This window comes from Podarcis melisellensis (genome assembly GCF_964234715.1).
Source record: "Podarcis melisellensis genome assembly, chromosome: 1".
NCBI classification, from domain to species: Eukaryota; Metazoa; Chordata; class Lepidosauria; order Squamata; family Lacertidae; genus Podarcis; species Podarcis melisellensis.
Genome location: NC_138528.1, coordinates 48,946,828 through 48,962,722, shown reverse-complemented (window position 1 = coordinate 48,962,722; position 15,895 = coordinate 48,946,828). Strand labels below are relative to the sequence as shown.

Here is a 15,895-nt window from a genome sequence, read left to right as displayed (position 1 = left end):
GTGTCTTCGAAGCTACAAACATGAGTCTGACCAAACTGCGGGAGGCAGTGGAAGACAGAAGTGCCTGGCGTGCTCTGGTCCATGGGGTCACGAAGAGTCGGACACGACTAAACGACTAAACAACAACAACAATTCAATTATTCAGTACTGTATATAATAATGCAACAAATACATTCACTTAAATAAGCTCCATATCACAGAGCTTGTGCAGTTAATGCATCACATTCTCACCTGTTTCATTTTCAGCCTTATCAATTTGTGATAGCCAAAAGCAGTCAGATCTATTGAAGACAATGGTCTTGAATTGTGGTTTTTCTGTTGTATTATAACAAACAACTAGAAAAATAAACTAAAGACCTGAAATGACTTTCCAGTGTGTCTATCTTCACTAGTTGCTTGATAAGCCTGTTGCTTATTGCTTATAAGCTTGTTGCTTAATAGTCTTTCATTGCATTTACTAGGGGGAAAGAAGGTTCTCAATGCCATTCCTCACATACTATGCAACTATAAGCATATTTTCTCAAAAGTAAATCCCACTGAGTTCAGTGGGACCTCACAACAAAGGTGCTTAGGATTGCAGTTTTTTCTGAAATGTGTCTTCTGGAAAGCTATAAAACACAGGTACGGATTTAATCTAGCATGCTACATATAGATCAGGGTCCAAGTCCTCATTCATGATGCAACTCCTATGCTGCCTTAGGGATGAGGGGCGTAGCCTTTAAAATGTGCTTTTGGTAAGAACTTTTGCTTTTTATAAACTCCTGTAGGACTGTACAGAAGGGATCCCAAAGTCAACTGTAATCTGTAGAAAACAGAATCTCTCCTCCTCCAATCATCTCCCAAGTCAGCTTGCCATCAAACCAAAGACAGCTGGCAGTGAAAAAGCAGGATTCTTGTGAAATCTGCTAAGATTCTGCACACACATAGGATAAGAAATCCACAAAAACCCTAACAAACATACTGATTTATTCCCTCATCTGCACTTAGGGTTGCTCACAAGCCTTTTCCAATTCTCCTCAAATAGGTCTTGCCTTAAAAATGAGGCCATTCCCTTCTCTCTACATTCTGGCTTTGTTGTTGTTGTTTTGATAGGAACACAGAATGCAACAGTATATTAATAAAAAATGATGCTAACTACAGCATGCATTACTTGGTTAAAAACTGCTTTTAATGTTTGTGGGCGGTGGTGGTGGGAGAGACAACTGTGTCAAGGTAATTTGAAAATACTGAGTCGTTGGCTGATACAACTTTATTGATTCCAGTATAAATAGTTTTGCTGAATGTATAAATATACTGAAGACAACATAATTGCAGACAGGTAACTGCTTCTGCTTGTGTAACATCACAATACTATAGCAAACGAATAAAACAAAAGAAACATCCCCCCAACAAGCACCTTTCCCCATTCTGGCCCAAGAGGCTTTCCCTTTGTAGTCCATGCAGCAATTGGATTTTCTGCAGGAGCAGAATAGAGCGGCTCTCAAGCCAAATAAATCCAATACTCTGGGCAGAATCCCAAGCACACTGTGGCAGACACAAACACATTGCTGGAAGACAGGTGGAGACATCGCAGAGCTGAATATTCTAAGGCAAAAGAAGCTTGAATTTGATAAGTCAGGTGAGCTCATCAAATGATCCTATTTTATATTACAGATATCATATTAATTTCCCAAAGTATATACAGGGAACTGCTGCTAGGCATCCAATACATGCCGTGAGGAAGTAACTTATAGTGGTACTTGGGAAATGGCTGGTACCTCTCTATAGCTACATCAACCAAGTACAGTGTGTTGTCATGATAATTTTGTTTCCCACAAGGAATGAATAAAAACAAGGTGTGTGGTATGAGTGTCAGAACTGGACCTGGTAGAAACTACCAGAAGCAGCAGAACATGAGAATGAGGGGACTGGGATCGTCAGAAGACATGCTAACCAACTCCCTTCAAAGAACAGAGGTGACATATTGGTTGTGATAACTGGTTTTGAGGAAAGAGATGTCAGAGAACTCCAGGTAGACATCCACAACTCAGATGTGTGGAACATCAGGAAGCAGAGAACTAGGTCCACATGTTGCATCCAGTCTGCAGGAGACCCTCTTCCTACCCATTGGTTTCCCATCTCCATACCATGAGCCTAAAATGTTCCAGCTATTTGACACTTATCGAATGAGCTCTCTTAAATCATGGATTCAGTGGATCACACAAATCCTGGTTTAACAGATGAGCGCCGGCAATTGGGGCAACCACGTGTCCCATTGGTCTGAAGACACCTGCAGTGAAAAAGAACACCATAAGCTGGAGTGTAGAGGAGGTCCTAACTTAAATAACAAGTCTTTAGGGAGGAATAGGACCTGATAATTACTAATTACCTATACTCATAATTGAATCATTGGAAAGAACCACAAACACGGGGGTTGGACTCGATGGCCCTTGTGGTCTCTTCCAACTCTGATTCATCTAGTTCAACCGTCTCTGCAATGCAGGAATCTTTAGCCCAGAATGGGGCTCAAACCCACCACCCTGAGAATAAGAGTCTCACGGTCTACCAACTGAGCTATCTCAGTACAGTATTTAAGATACAGGAATAAGGCACATAACAATACCATTTAAAAAACACTGCCACACAAATCAATATTCAGAGTAGACTCATTGAAATTAAAGGACATAAGCCCACTGATCTCAATGCATCTACTCAGAGTATAACTTAGTCACTCACTGTTTTCCAAATCTGTTACAGGGATGCTTTCTTTTTCATTGAAGAAAACTAAGCAACTCATTTGCTGCAATTTGTGGGTTTTATCCACTCACATTAACCATTAGTCATGGCTATGCTACCAACCTGTTCACATTCTCTTTTTGTTTGTTAATATTTGATCTGCTATTTACTACATGCTAAAGTTAGCCTTGCCAGATTATGGATGCCAAGATTTCTCGTCCATGAGGTCATTTGCTGTTTTCTTTTTGATGTTGGCCTCCAGGACCTCTTTGTTTACAATCAGACTTCCAAACCACTCCTGAACTCCCCTAATTTCATTCCATGCTTCTGCAAAGCATGGAGTTGCTCCATTCACTTGCTCTACCCTCTTGCCTGTTGCATTTCCCACCATGTAAGGCAGCATTTAGTAACTCATAGTGATAGATTACCCCTTCAACTCCTTTTTTAATGCATAGCATATGCTAAATTTGGACAACATTTTGGAATAGATGACCTTCAACTACTTCCTGATTTTATTATTCTATTTGCTCATTTTGGAGTAGACATCAAGCACAATCCATCCTTTCTTCCATTTCCAATTTTCCAAATTTTGCAACTAGTTTGTGGTGCAATATGACCTAGTTCCTACTGGCTCATAAACTTCAATATGCCTCCCTACCAACTTCACTACAAAACAAGAGTTGTGTCATTAACAGCAGACCTTCATTAGTTAATAAAGAATTCATTCATTCACCAACACCCCCCAGTCAATTCAGCTCTATCACTTATGATCTGATGCATCCCTTTCTGTTACTTACTTTATATGGAAGACATGGGAGCAGGGCAAAGCTTGGAGCTGGTGGTTCTTGTCTCCAATAGATTCGCCACACATGCCACAGTAAAGCTCCATTTCTTCCACACATTCGTGAAACTTCACCACATGGTTGCGAAGCTCCCGCTGCTGCCCCTTTGTGCGGTAGATGCCTTCACACAGGCAGTGAACCTTCAGCAGGCCAAGCTGTGTGGAGATGGGGAAAGATGGAAAGGGCATCACAGAGGACTAGACTGGCTTTCTGCGGATCCAACCATTTCAATCCTTAATCAGCAATAAAACTTTCTCTTTTACAACTTTCCTACACCTTTATCACCTCCTGCGTCTCCCCTTGTGCTCCTCCTTGTCCTCTACCATCTGCCAGGTTAGTCTTCTCTCACCTAGAACTCTTGTTTTTGTAAGGTGAAAATCTTACAACATACATATTAATCAAGCCTGATGAAAATGTCCCTCTTTTCAGGTTCAGTGGACAATTTCCCACATTAACCATACTCAGAGGAGACCCAATGAAGTTTATGGACATTTACGATGATTGCCTCTCCTAAACCATCTGTAAAATGAGAGAGGTTGTTTTCTCCTCAGTGTAGTAGCTACCATGCTAACTCCATTTTCCTGAAAGTTATAAAAAGCTGGGAATAGCTCTTTTCTTCACTTTCTATTAAGATGGCCTGCCTCCACCAAGAGCGCAGCTTACATTATCAATTTACACTAAAGTGTTCTCCTGAAGAATCCTGAGAATTGTATTTTGGTGAGGTGTTGCAGTTTCTGTTAGGAATTCCTATTCCTGCTCCCTCAAAAGTACCCTGGTGAAAGGAATTGACTGTTAACCAATTACAAGTCTATAGTTTTCCATCAGTGCCAGGGCTTTCATCAGTCACCACTGCCTTTTAAAAGTGTCTTCTTATGGTGATATTGTGCATTCATTTTCACTTGGGAGCTGCCTTAGAGGCCTGTTAAGAAGAAAGCCAGATTCAACTTTTTATATCCTTTCTTATTTAGAGTAGACCCATCAAAGTCAATGGTCATTGATTTCAGCAAGTCTCCTCAGAATATGACTTAGATGGACACAACTCAAATATTTTAAATAAATAGAGCAGATTACCTCATAATTGGCACAAGGAATTGGCAATGAGAGGACTTACCTTGTTTCCTAGTCCCTCTGCCACCTCATAAGCCTTCTCGATACTTTCTAGTGCCTGTGGGAAATAAAACAAGATCACTATGCTGCATATTACTGTAGACGAGACAGAAATAAATCCATTTTATGCAGCTTTCATGTTGCATGCCGAAACACACCTCAGGTGAAAAGGCTATGGCTTTAGATTGATTTTTTTTAAAAAAATATTACAATCTATTGAGTGCATTTCTCCTATATCTACTCATGTTGGATAGCTCACTGAAAACTTCAACTCAACCGTGCAGTGGCAGTGAGAAGGCCTAGTTCCACCCTAGAGATTATTAGGAAAGGAACAGAAACTAAGATGGTCAATTTGGTAAGGCCTTTTGTGGAAATCTATGGTGCAGCTACGTCCTGCTTGCCACATCTGATTATCGCTGTTGGCATCTATCTGTCTTGAGGGACAATGGAGTGCGTCTCTAGGGGCAAACTCAAACCGCTGGAGAATCACAGTGCCCACGGTGGCTGCAGAAACTGGTAACTTGTAACTGCTGCCTCCCACGTTGGAGAGCTGCAGATTTCCCATCTACCCCTGCCATGAAGGAATCCTTAGTCATACTCTCTGTGAATGGTCCGTGAACATATCTGAGCAGGAAGGCACTGTCTCTGTCTCTTCACTATGGGAACAGGTAATCTTAATGTTTCACAGTTATCTCCAGATTCCCCTTATTATGTACTTTTGAATTTCCCCAGCCACAACCAAGGATCTTTGGTTGGAACTGGATGTTACAGTTTTCTGTAAAATGAGCATAGAACTGAAGAAATAAAGTGCCATGGTGATAAAGATCAATCCCCTTCTGCTCCCCATTTGCTACATTGGTGTCTTAGGCTACGTCTTAGTTCATGTAATAAAAATCAGGCCATAGGAACATTGGATTGGTACAGGCTAGCCTTACCAGTATGAAGAATATTTAAGGTGGTAACTGCGAGGGCCAAGTTGTTGGGATTTAGGGGAAAGAACTGAAAGGGAAAAGATCAAAGGGGAATCAAGTGTCATCTATTCAGCTTTTCAGTTTAGCCTATCACTGACCTTGTCCAGTTCCTTCTGAATCACCCAGCACTTGGCCACGCCCACCAGCACCTGGATCTGTCCCAGACGGTTCCCAATCTCGGTCATGATGCTCATTGAGGAATCGTAACGGGGGAATGCTGTCTGCGGTATAAGAGAGGTCAATCACTCTCCAAGCCTTATAACTTAATCTCCAGACTGCTGTTGCCTGTTTTATAGGACGGAATGGGTGTTTCATACCTGCAGGAGTATGCAGAGCTTGTCTGAGGCCCAGGACAGGAGTCTTGTTAGAATAAAGTCATAAACTCAAACAAAAAAAGCAGTGGGTCTCTGGCAAGGCACCCCAGCTGGCTTAGTTCTGGGCAAGTGTACCTGGCTGCCCTCCACCCCACTCCACATGGGCCTGCATACCTGTATATCTGCACGGCTGCGGTGGATATCAGCAAAGCAAAGCAGGCATTGTGCCTGCAAAGGACGATCTCCATGCTGAAGGGCAATCTTCATTGACTCCTAGCAAGAAAATGTCACAGAATCAGAATTTAAACCTTTTCAACCACACCATAGATCCAGTTTGCTCTAAGAATTTTGCATCTACTTGGGGGTGAGGGTGTTCATATATTGTATATTGGTCTTGTGCCCCACTTGCACTGGAGAGCGCTCACCCATGTTATCTGCTGGCAATAAGAGAAAGCAGGAGTATACTTGTATGAACTACAGGGCATATATTGCAATAGATGCCTTTATCTATGTGGGAATATACTTTGCACTATGTCAGACCTTCTATTTCTCTATCTAGCTCAATACTGTCCACTCTGATTGGCAGAATCTCTCTAGGGTCTATTTGACCTTTTAACTTGAGATGTCAGGGAGTGAACTGCTCACAAAGCAGGTCTGTTGCCACAAAATTACGGTCCATCCCTTGCTGACCTGCAGAGACCTCTCATTCTCTTTTTTTAGCGCCTTGCCACCTTGTACCTCACAGCATTCCATTGCGTCGGCCAAGCGCCCCAACTTCCGATAGGCCACAGCCATGTAGTACTGACTCATCGCTCGGTACTTTAGACTCCAGCCCTTTCCATAATCATTCACCAGTTCCGCAGCCTTGCATGGAAAGAACAGGGCTTTCTCATAGTCCTTAAAAAGATAAGAGACAAAAGCAGGGACAGAGGTGGGTGGGAGAGAAGCATGAGACCCTTAAGACTGCTTGTGGAGCAGCAAAGAGCCTGTCAAGGTAATAATGGGAGCACCTGTCTCCAGTTCTGCAAGCAGGCGGAAACCTAGTCCCTAATCAGCCAGGCTGTAAGGTGCATGCATTGTATGGTATGTACAGCAGACATGCCTATTTCTGATCAATCTCTTAATTCCACGATCTCTCATAAATTAGAAGATAAAACTTACCAGATTTATAAACTCCCCTATTTGCAGTAACTTAGGGAAACCCACCTACTCTGCACATTGCTGTTGCTCTTCAAAGGGGCTTGCATCTCATTGTACAGATTTTAGTGAACAGCAATTTGGGAAAAGGGTTTGAGTGTTTCACAAATCCCCAAATTTAAAGGGAGAATGCATTAAAAACAAGCGTTGCCAAGGTTACACTCAGGGTCAGGGGGGCTATTGCCCCAGAATAGAAATATGCTTGTTTCCTGCAGAATTGGGAGAATTTCCTTCTCAGAAATGTAAAGCATATGGGGGGAAACCTGCCAAACGCTCTCCAATGGAAAACACTGGTACTAGCAAAGGTACACAGTACCAGCACCTTTTCTTTCCTAGAAGAAAAGCACTTATTAAAAGTGTGGCACTTACTCCAACAACTTTATGGCGAGTACCTTTTTTTCTAGACGAAAAGCACTGAGTACTAGTACTTTGGGATTCATTCACACAAGTGAGGGAGTAGTTTATTGAGTTATTTGATAAAACATTGTCCATGTTGATGGGCACTTCATTCATTTTCTCAGAAAATTCTGTATGTGACAACTAATCAGACACAACCACACCACATGACCAAAAGGTGCTGTAACTGCAGTTATACCTTGAAAATGATGGCGTAAGTAAGTTATGTTACAGTCCCCCTTAAGCACATTTAAAGGTAAAGGTAAAGGTACCCCTGCCCGTACGGGCCAGTCTTGCCAGACTCTGGGGTTGTGTGCCCATCTCACTTAAGAGGCCAGGGGCCAGCGCTGTCCGAAGACACTTCCGGGTCACGTGGCCAGCGTGACAAAGCTGCATCTGGCGAGCCAGAGCTGCACACGGAAACGCCGTTTACCTTCCCGCTGGTAAGCGGTCCCTATTTATCTACTTGCACCCGGAGGTGCTTTCGAACTGCTAGGTTGGCAGGCGCTGGGACCGAGCAGCGGGAGCGCACCCCGCCGCAGGGATTCGAACCGCCGACCTTTCGATCGGCAAGCCCTAGGCGCTGAGGCTTTAACCCACAGCGCCACCTGTGTCCCTAAGCACATTTACCTTGTCACAATCAGCTTTATTTGCTTGGCAAATAAATAAACAAAAGGGGGATGGAAAGAGGGCAGCTGTCCAGAGGGGAAAGACTTTGGCAATCCCACCTGCCACTGCACCCAGTGTGTTTTGATTTTGGTTTAGACCAAAATTTGGTTTAGTGATTGCTGGAATGTAACCCCTGTGTAATTTTCAGGCTTCCTATACCAAAACTGTAATGTATGGAGCAGCCTCAAAGTCAAGCCCTTCTTTAAGGACTGCCAACTTGGCACTGCAACCTTTGCTAACTAGGCAATCAGTGCCCTGCTCCTCCTGTTATTGTTGGCAAGGGTTGTCAGGATCTTTTCAGCCTGAATGATGGCTCCCCACACTCATTGTGGGGCAGCCTAAGAGGGGGCAAAGGTATCTGCCTGTCACCAGGATACTTTCCTGACCTCATCCTGCACATTACATGACCAAACCACAGTCTGGACAGCCCCATGGACATTTGTCCGTATGCCTCAAATTCCTTCTGCTCCTGTCATATTGTCCAACCTCTTAACTGCAGTCCCTCTTCTCCTCCTGCCTGAGCAGTACCCACCTTGAGGTGTGTGTAGAAATTCCCTAAGCTGCAGCAGACGCGGCACTCCAGCATCTTGTCGTCATTGTTGTGGGCATAGCGCAGGGCTTTCTCAAAACACTCCAGAGCCTTCTGGAAGATACTGAGGCCGAGGTAGGCATTGCCCATGCTGAGGCTGACTTGGCCATTGAGCTGCAGGCTCACTGTGGTGCCTTGCATGTTCAGGCAGGTCTTGCAGTAGGAGATGGTTTTTTGGAATTCACAGAGCTTCTCATTGCTCCGAGCCAGATTCAGGTAGCTCTCTGTAAGGTAGTCCGGATCCTCCATCTCCCGGGCTGTGTCAATCTGCACAACTGCAAACTTCCAGCAGAGAACAGAACATTTAAGGAACATCATCTCTGATGTAGAAAAGATACCACTGATGCATTCAGATGCATGATGCACTGAGGAGCTTGGAGTTAAGAATACAGAGGTATGATACACTGGGTGAATTAAGGCCAGAGGTGGAGGTTTAAGCAGATACAGGAGACCTTCATGACAAAGAAGCCTCAAATGTAGGTATGAGGAGCTGCCAATGGTCACAGGAAGACAGAAGGTGAGAGAGGGAGGAATTTAAACCTCCTTCATTGGAGGTTTTTAAGCAGAGCTTGGATGGCCATCTGTCATGGCTGCTTTAGTTGAGATTCCTGCATTGCATGGGGAACCTTCCAACTGTATGATTCTATCATTTTATGAATCTCAATGGGCATCGTAATTAATATCCACTCCTCACAGCTATACTACTGTAAACTCCAATGATTCCGTTCAGTCTATTGCTGGTTAAGGAGAGTTTTCTTCCTACTCAATTATCCTTACCAGAGTTTCTGTGTGAGGGAATTTCAGGAAAGATAGTAAAGGTAAAGGTACCCCTGCCCGTACGGGCCATTCTTGCCAGACTCTAGGGTTGTGCGCTCATCTCACTCTATAGGCCGGGAGCCAGCGCTGTCCGCAGACACTTCCGGGTCACGTGGCCAGCATGACAAGCTGCATCTGGCGAACCAGCGCAGCACACGGAACGCCGTTTACCTTCCCGCTGGTAAGCAGTCCCTATTTATCTACTTGCACCCGGGGATGCTTTCGAACTGCTAGGTTGGCAGGCGCTGGGACCGAACGACGGGAGCGTACCCCGCCGCGGGGATTCGAACCGCCGACCATGCGATTGGCAAGTCCTAGGCGCTGAGGTTTTACCCACAGCACCACCCGCGCTGTGAAGATATCTTTCAGTAAAATACTTTTCAGTATCTGAAGATATCTTTCAGTAAAATTTGAAAGCCCTTACCCATATCCTACCCTGACTTTTTATATTTCAGTTCTGGCATTTTCAGGAAGTTGGCAGCAGTATGAGAATGGACTGAATTGCTCCCTAAATAATTTGTTTTGGCTTATTTTCAACTACCTGAAATATTAAATAGCTTTAACGAAACTAATTTTCTTAAATAATTAAATAGCTGTGCAGGTCCCGCTCTCAAACACTAAACACTGTGATATCCGATCACTCTCATGCCTCCCTGGCTCAGTCTTCCCATTGCACTGCAGTTTGCTGCTTTCTGGCTTATAAAACTAATCGTTTTCATGGCTGCTCTGTCTGCTTTCTGGTTTAACCATGTTATTTGAGTGGAGGTTAGCAGGAATAAAGGGCCAAACAGCCTAAGAAAACTGTTACATGTGGGGAAGCTAAGAGGGCAGAGGGCGCTACCAGCAAATTCAGTGGTATAACTAAAGCTGATTTAGAGATCTGGTGAAACAAAGGTGCTTCCCCAAAAGCTTGGACTTTTTGCGGCAAGAAAAGTGACTAGAAACACAGGATAACCCCTTGTGACGCGGTAACATCTAACCTCCCCACAAGCAAAGAAGAAAGAATGCTCATTAAATAGCCAACATGGCCTCATCTCCTTTGCAAAGAAATCAGGATGAATGCTCAATAAGCAGGTAATCTGGAAGCACGCAGGGCAAAGAAAGGGCTTTCTTGTATAAGAAACAAGTGAGTCAGAAATGGTAGGATATTGCTGCCTTGATTTTTTTAAATTAAGCTGGTCAAAACCCAAATGCAATATAATTAAGTAAAACAAACTACTTGACTCTTTCTCTCTCTGCTGCGTCTCCTTACCACGGGCTGCTTCCCTTCCATGCAGAAAAGTGTGTCCTGGGTAAAGCAGTCCTAACAACTCTTTCCATTAACTTGCTTCCCTTCTGTGTTATCATTAAGAAAGGGATTAATTGTAGCCAGGATGCTGATCCCTGGAATTGCACCCTCTTCAACTCGCATAGCTTTTGTCATCCAGAACTTTTGCCTGTGGTCTCTCCTTTAGTGTTAAACAGGTGCAACTATGTCCTTTCCCAGCTAATTAAAACCAGCTCCCATGCTAGATTTGAGGCAAAGAATTAAGCGCCATCTTGATGAACAGAAGTGCTTGGCAAGGCTTTCCATTTATAAATTGTTTATTCCATAAGGTTCTCCAAACTTAGGTCCAGGTCTCTTAATTTAGACTCTGAAGTATTCAAGGCAAGGTATCTGTATCATTTCCAGCATCTTGATGAAGCACACGTTAGAGATGAAGTCATCTTAGCTAAATTAAATGTTTCACAGGTTATCGTCCCTGTTTATTATTCTAAGACTTAATATTAGATCTAAGCCAATGCTGTCCATGCATGTTTGTGCATGCACTCGCTCTCTCTGTCTCTCTGTGTGTACTGAACTTATGCACTCATACAACTAGACTTCACCTTCCTTGCTCTTCTCACCTTCAGAATCTGCTCTAAAGAGTTGGTAGACCCCCTAGAGCAGATTTTAGGGGTATAACGGGGGTGGGGAGATTGGAGGGAAGGGAAGTCTCCTTGCTCAAGTGCAAGCCTGCTCACACAACATTGGATTCTACTGTGTCATTTCAAGCCTGCTGTCTCATTTGTTCTTCTATGGTTTAAACCTGTATTTCCCAAACTTGCGGCTCCATCATTCCTGACCACTAGTCTTGCTAGCTAGGGATGATGGAAGTTGTAGTAGTCCAACAACAGCTGGAGACCCAGATTTGGGAAACCCTGACTTTAAACCTTTAAAAGCTCCTGTCAATATTTTGGTCAATTTGGAACCTCTCCTGCTCTCCATTTATCTGCAAAGCCTCCATCGCCTTGCTCCTGCCTATCCCTCTGCACTGATCTCCCAACATGTACCTTCTTGTGACCTTCACTCATCCATTCCTACAACCCTCAGCCATCCGAAGGGTGCCTGCTCCTTGCAATGCCTTCCCCCTTTCCCCCTTGCTGTCCTGGAATGCCCTCCCAGAAGAACACTTAAGGATGTAAGAAAAGCCCTCCTTTGCAAACCGGAATGCTCCTGGCCACTGTGTATGGGTTTGAGCATCATTAAGCACCTCCTCATCCAATGCATCTGTTCTTACCTAAGAAGCACCTGGCTGTGAGCTCTTCAAGATGGATTGCATCACTCAGAGGCCTGCACAGAGATTAATGCACTTGCTTTGTGGAAGATGTGACAAGATTAAACACGAAACACCATATTGAGGAAATTACATTAAACAACTGTTGGGGTGGCTGATTGTTGTTCTTCTGCAGCCCCTCTTTTAAGTTTGTGTACATACCTATTTGGACTTTGAGCTCTATGGGGCAGGGCTGTATCCACCTGCCCATATTTAAGACTTTAGTGTTAGGTTCTATAGAATCTCTTGTGTGGCTATCACTTGGTCTTGGGGCTCTGTCAACCCTCAAATAAAACGCTTGCAAATGCTACTAGTTCTTGCTGCACTAGCAAGAAATTAGGTTCCCAAGTATTTTACTGAAGGGACCACTAGTGGAGCTGAGTCTCTGTTGAAGGTACACTGGCCAGCACCCAACCCACGATATACAGATAATCCTCCCACAACTGTCTACACTGCACTTTTCCTACAATTGCCTTAAAATAAGGGTGACTTAACCTTTGGCCCTCCAAATGTTGCTGAACTACACTGTAGTCATAAAAGACGTAAGTGCAGGGCAAGTGGCTGTGGCTTGGCTGAAACTGCCCCACAGGCCAAAGGGGGAGGCCTGGTGGCTGGATGTTCCCTGCCACTGAACTACAGCCTCCACACATCAGCTACACTGGCTGGGGCTGATGAGATATGGAGGGCTCACAGATTCACCACCCCTGCCTTCAAGAGAACTAGTGTCATGTAGTAGCCAATAAGAACAGAGATTCTGGAAGATCTGAATTCCAGTCTCGTCTCGTTGGATGGCCTTTTGCAAAGCACTTACAACCCAGTGGTTACTAGGCATGATGGTTGTATAGCTTCCCTCTAGCATCAGAGGCAGCACGTCTCCGAATACCAATTGCTGGGGAACAACAACAGGAGCATCTAGTTGGCCACTGTGGGAAAGCGGATGCTGGACTAGATAGCTCTTTGGTCTGATCTATAAGGGCTCATCTTTTGTTTATCTCTCACCCCCTGGTTAGGTCATCACAAGAAGGTATGCAGGGTGCTTTGAACATTTAGGGGAAGTTCTGGCAACCCTGATGAAGCACCATTTGGGAGTCACTGCCTTACTGGCATCCGAGCATAAATGCTGGTAAAATGGTAACAAGAAAGGAGTGTCTGGCTATTGTTTCTGATTTACCGCATTTTTCGCTCTATAAGACGCACCAGACCACAAGACGCACCTAGTTTTTGGAGGAGGAAAACAAGAAAAAAAATATTCTGAATCCCAGAAGCCAGAACAGCAAGAGGGATCGCTGTGCAGCGAAAGCAGCGATCCCTCTTGCTGTTCTGGCTTCTGGGATAGCTGCGCAGCCTGCATTCGCTCCATAAGACGCGTGCACATTTCCCCTTACTTTTTAGGAGGAAAAAAGTGAGTCTTATAGAGCAAAAAATACGGTATTTAATTTGTATAACCCCCTTCTTCTGAAGATTGCATAATATGACAGATGAGTCACTGAAATCAAAGGATAGCCTCAGGGCATTGCCTCCTGAACAGTTATGCACACTTTCACACGCAAATAATGCTTTGCAAAACTGAACAATCTGCTACAATAACACAACATGCTTTGGCTAGCACAATTACGTTCCTGGGAATTAAACATCAAAGATGGACAATCTAAGAATTTCTGGGGATGGAGAACTGGGAGCAGAGATGCAGGATGGCAATTTACAAATCTAAGCAATTTACAGGACCTTCCAAGAGCAATTCTACCAAATCCAGGCTCACGGTATTTGCAGTTTGTCTGCTGAACTGCTCCCCAAAGCCTGCTTGCCCACGACAGCTCCCATCCCCGTTTTAGTGAGAGAAAAGAGCAGGCATTCAGCGCGAAATCTGCTTTACCTTTAGCATGTCTTTGTACCTGCCCATCTCTGAGTGAGCGGTGATGAGGCAACCCAGGACTCGAAACCTGCCAGCAGCATCCGTGCTCTTTTCCAAAACCTTCAACCAAACTTGCAGGGCCTTTTCTGTCTGGTTGGACTGGTAAAGTTGGAGTCCTTTTTCTATCTGCTGCTTTGTCTGGTCCTGACCCATCTCCTTTGTGCTCAAGAGCGTCATATACTAACCTGCCAGGACAGCAGACACACCGTGAAACACAATAAAGTTGGTGCTAAAACTGGAAGGCAGATTTTACCATTCGGAAGCTCTGGACCACAGGAACCTCGGACGATTCAGATGAAGGAATGTCAGCAGGAGATGGCAAATGTGGCCACCAAGGTCTTAGGGGAACCATCCTAATATTCTAGGCTAGCATCTTGGATGCTGCTCTCCTGCTAGAACTTTCTAAAACTCAAATCAATGAACAAAAGAGGCGGAAGACAAAAAAACCCACTGCAAGAAAAGAAGAGAAAAATCTCAAGTGGCTGGAGTGAAATTCAATCGGAATGGCCACTCCTGTGCCCCTCCCCTCCATTGGTGACAGCTGTGCCCGCCAATCCTGGTCACATGACTTCACAGGAATGCCAGTCTTGGTAACTCCCAAGGTCAGAAAGCAAGCCAGAGGCAGCCGCTGTCCTTCCCTCTACGTTGCTTTTATAAATATACCAGAGAAGGCATCCTTTGCTGCTGTGGTCTAGCAAATTAAGGCTTTCATCCATTTCCATTCTAGCATTAAATAGACTCTAAGAGCACTAAGGGTTTTATGAGTAGCCTAACTGTGAGATGAGATGGGTGGTGCTTGTTAAGCGCAATGGCCAAGAACGCTGCCTTCTTTAAGGCACATCTTGGAAACCCGAGTATTAAATGCAGAAGGATTTAACACCGAGGATCATTTCGCACATTAAACAGCAGCAAACCTCAAATTGCCACATAACATACATTCCTCAGAGGGCTGTTGACAGTAACAGCTCCCTAATGAGTGAATGTCTCTGCTATGCGTATTTGTGGCACTCATCCTCTTAATATTTAGGAACACACTTTATCTTAGATGTACATTTTAAAGTGCAACATTTGAAGTGGCTCTGAAACATTATTTGCCAGCTATGAACTTAACTGGGACCTTTTTCATGAAAGTGTAAAGCTGAGCTTAGGGAACTTGGAACCAATCCGCACATTGTATTTTGGTATTCTCCGGTCCATACTTGTATGAAAGCATGTGTTTTGTAATGCAGAAACTGCTGGTTGGCCCAGTGCACACTGGAGAGTCAGTTCCTGTTATCAGCCTCTCAATGAATGCATTCATGGGGGGAAACCCTACATTACAAAAACTATTTTATATAAGTACAGATACACATGTGACAAAAATAGCTATGACTGGTACTCAGCATGACAGACTGTGGCACATCCATATTTTACTGAAGGCGGCGTATTAGTGTACAAATTAATACAAATGAGATATATTCATGGAGCCTAAGGCTGTCAGTGGTTACTAGTTATGGTGGCTATGACTAACTATCATATCTGAGGCAGTATGCCTCCTAATACCAGTTGCTTGCAATTATGAGTGAGGGGGCACTATTGTGCTCAAGTCCTGGCTGTGGGCTTCCCAAAGGCATCTGGCTGGTCACCGTGAGAAAAGGGATGCTGGACTAGATGGGCCTTTGGTCTGACCTAATAGTCCTGTGAGCAAAATCCTGGAATTCTTGGACTCTAGTGGTTGACTAGTTACTAGCTGAATTAGGGCCACATGCACAGTGGTAGAAAATTCTTAGTAGCATGTTCACAAGAGATAAC

General features: G+C 44.2%; 1 protein-coding gene across 3 annotated transcripts; it reads right to left on the bottom strand.

Annotated features, from left to right (window-relative positions):
* Window positions 1-1,163: 1,163 nt before the first annotated feature.
* RAPSN (receptor associated protein of the synapse) lies at window positions 1,164-14,281 on the bottom strand (the record flags this gene model as incomplete). Of its 3 annotated transcripts, XM_081901978.1 has the most annotated exons (9): window positions 1,169-2,269; window positions 3,513-3,712; window positions 4,669-4,722; window positions 5,734-5,856; window positions 6,124-6,222; window positions 6,688-6,846; window positions 8,744-9,082; window positions 12,157-12,209; window positions 14,066-14,153. In XM_081901978.1, the coding sequence occupies 7 exons, from the start codon at window positions 9,047-9,049 to the stop codon at window positions 2,197-2,199; spliced, it is 1,014 nt and encodes a 337-aa protein (XP_081758104.1). In that variant the 3' UTR covers window positions 1,169-2,196. The 3 variants fall into 3 exon arrangements, with proteins under 3 accessions (XP_081758105.1, XP_081758103.1, XP_081758104.1); XM_081901979.1 differs by lacking the exon at window positions 12,157-12,209 and having other exon boundaries at window positions 1,164-2,269; window positions 8,744-9,118; window positions 14,066-14,281; XM_081901977.1 differs by lacking the exon at window positions 12,157-12,209 and having other exon boundaries at window positions 1,167-2,269; window positions 14,066-14,281.
* Window positions 14,282-15,895: the final 1,614 nt, after the last annotated feature.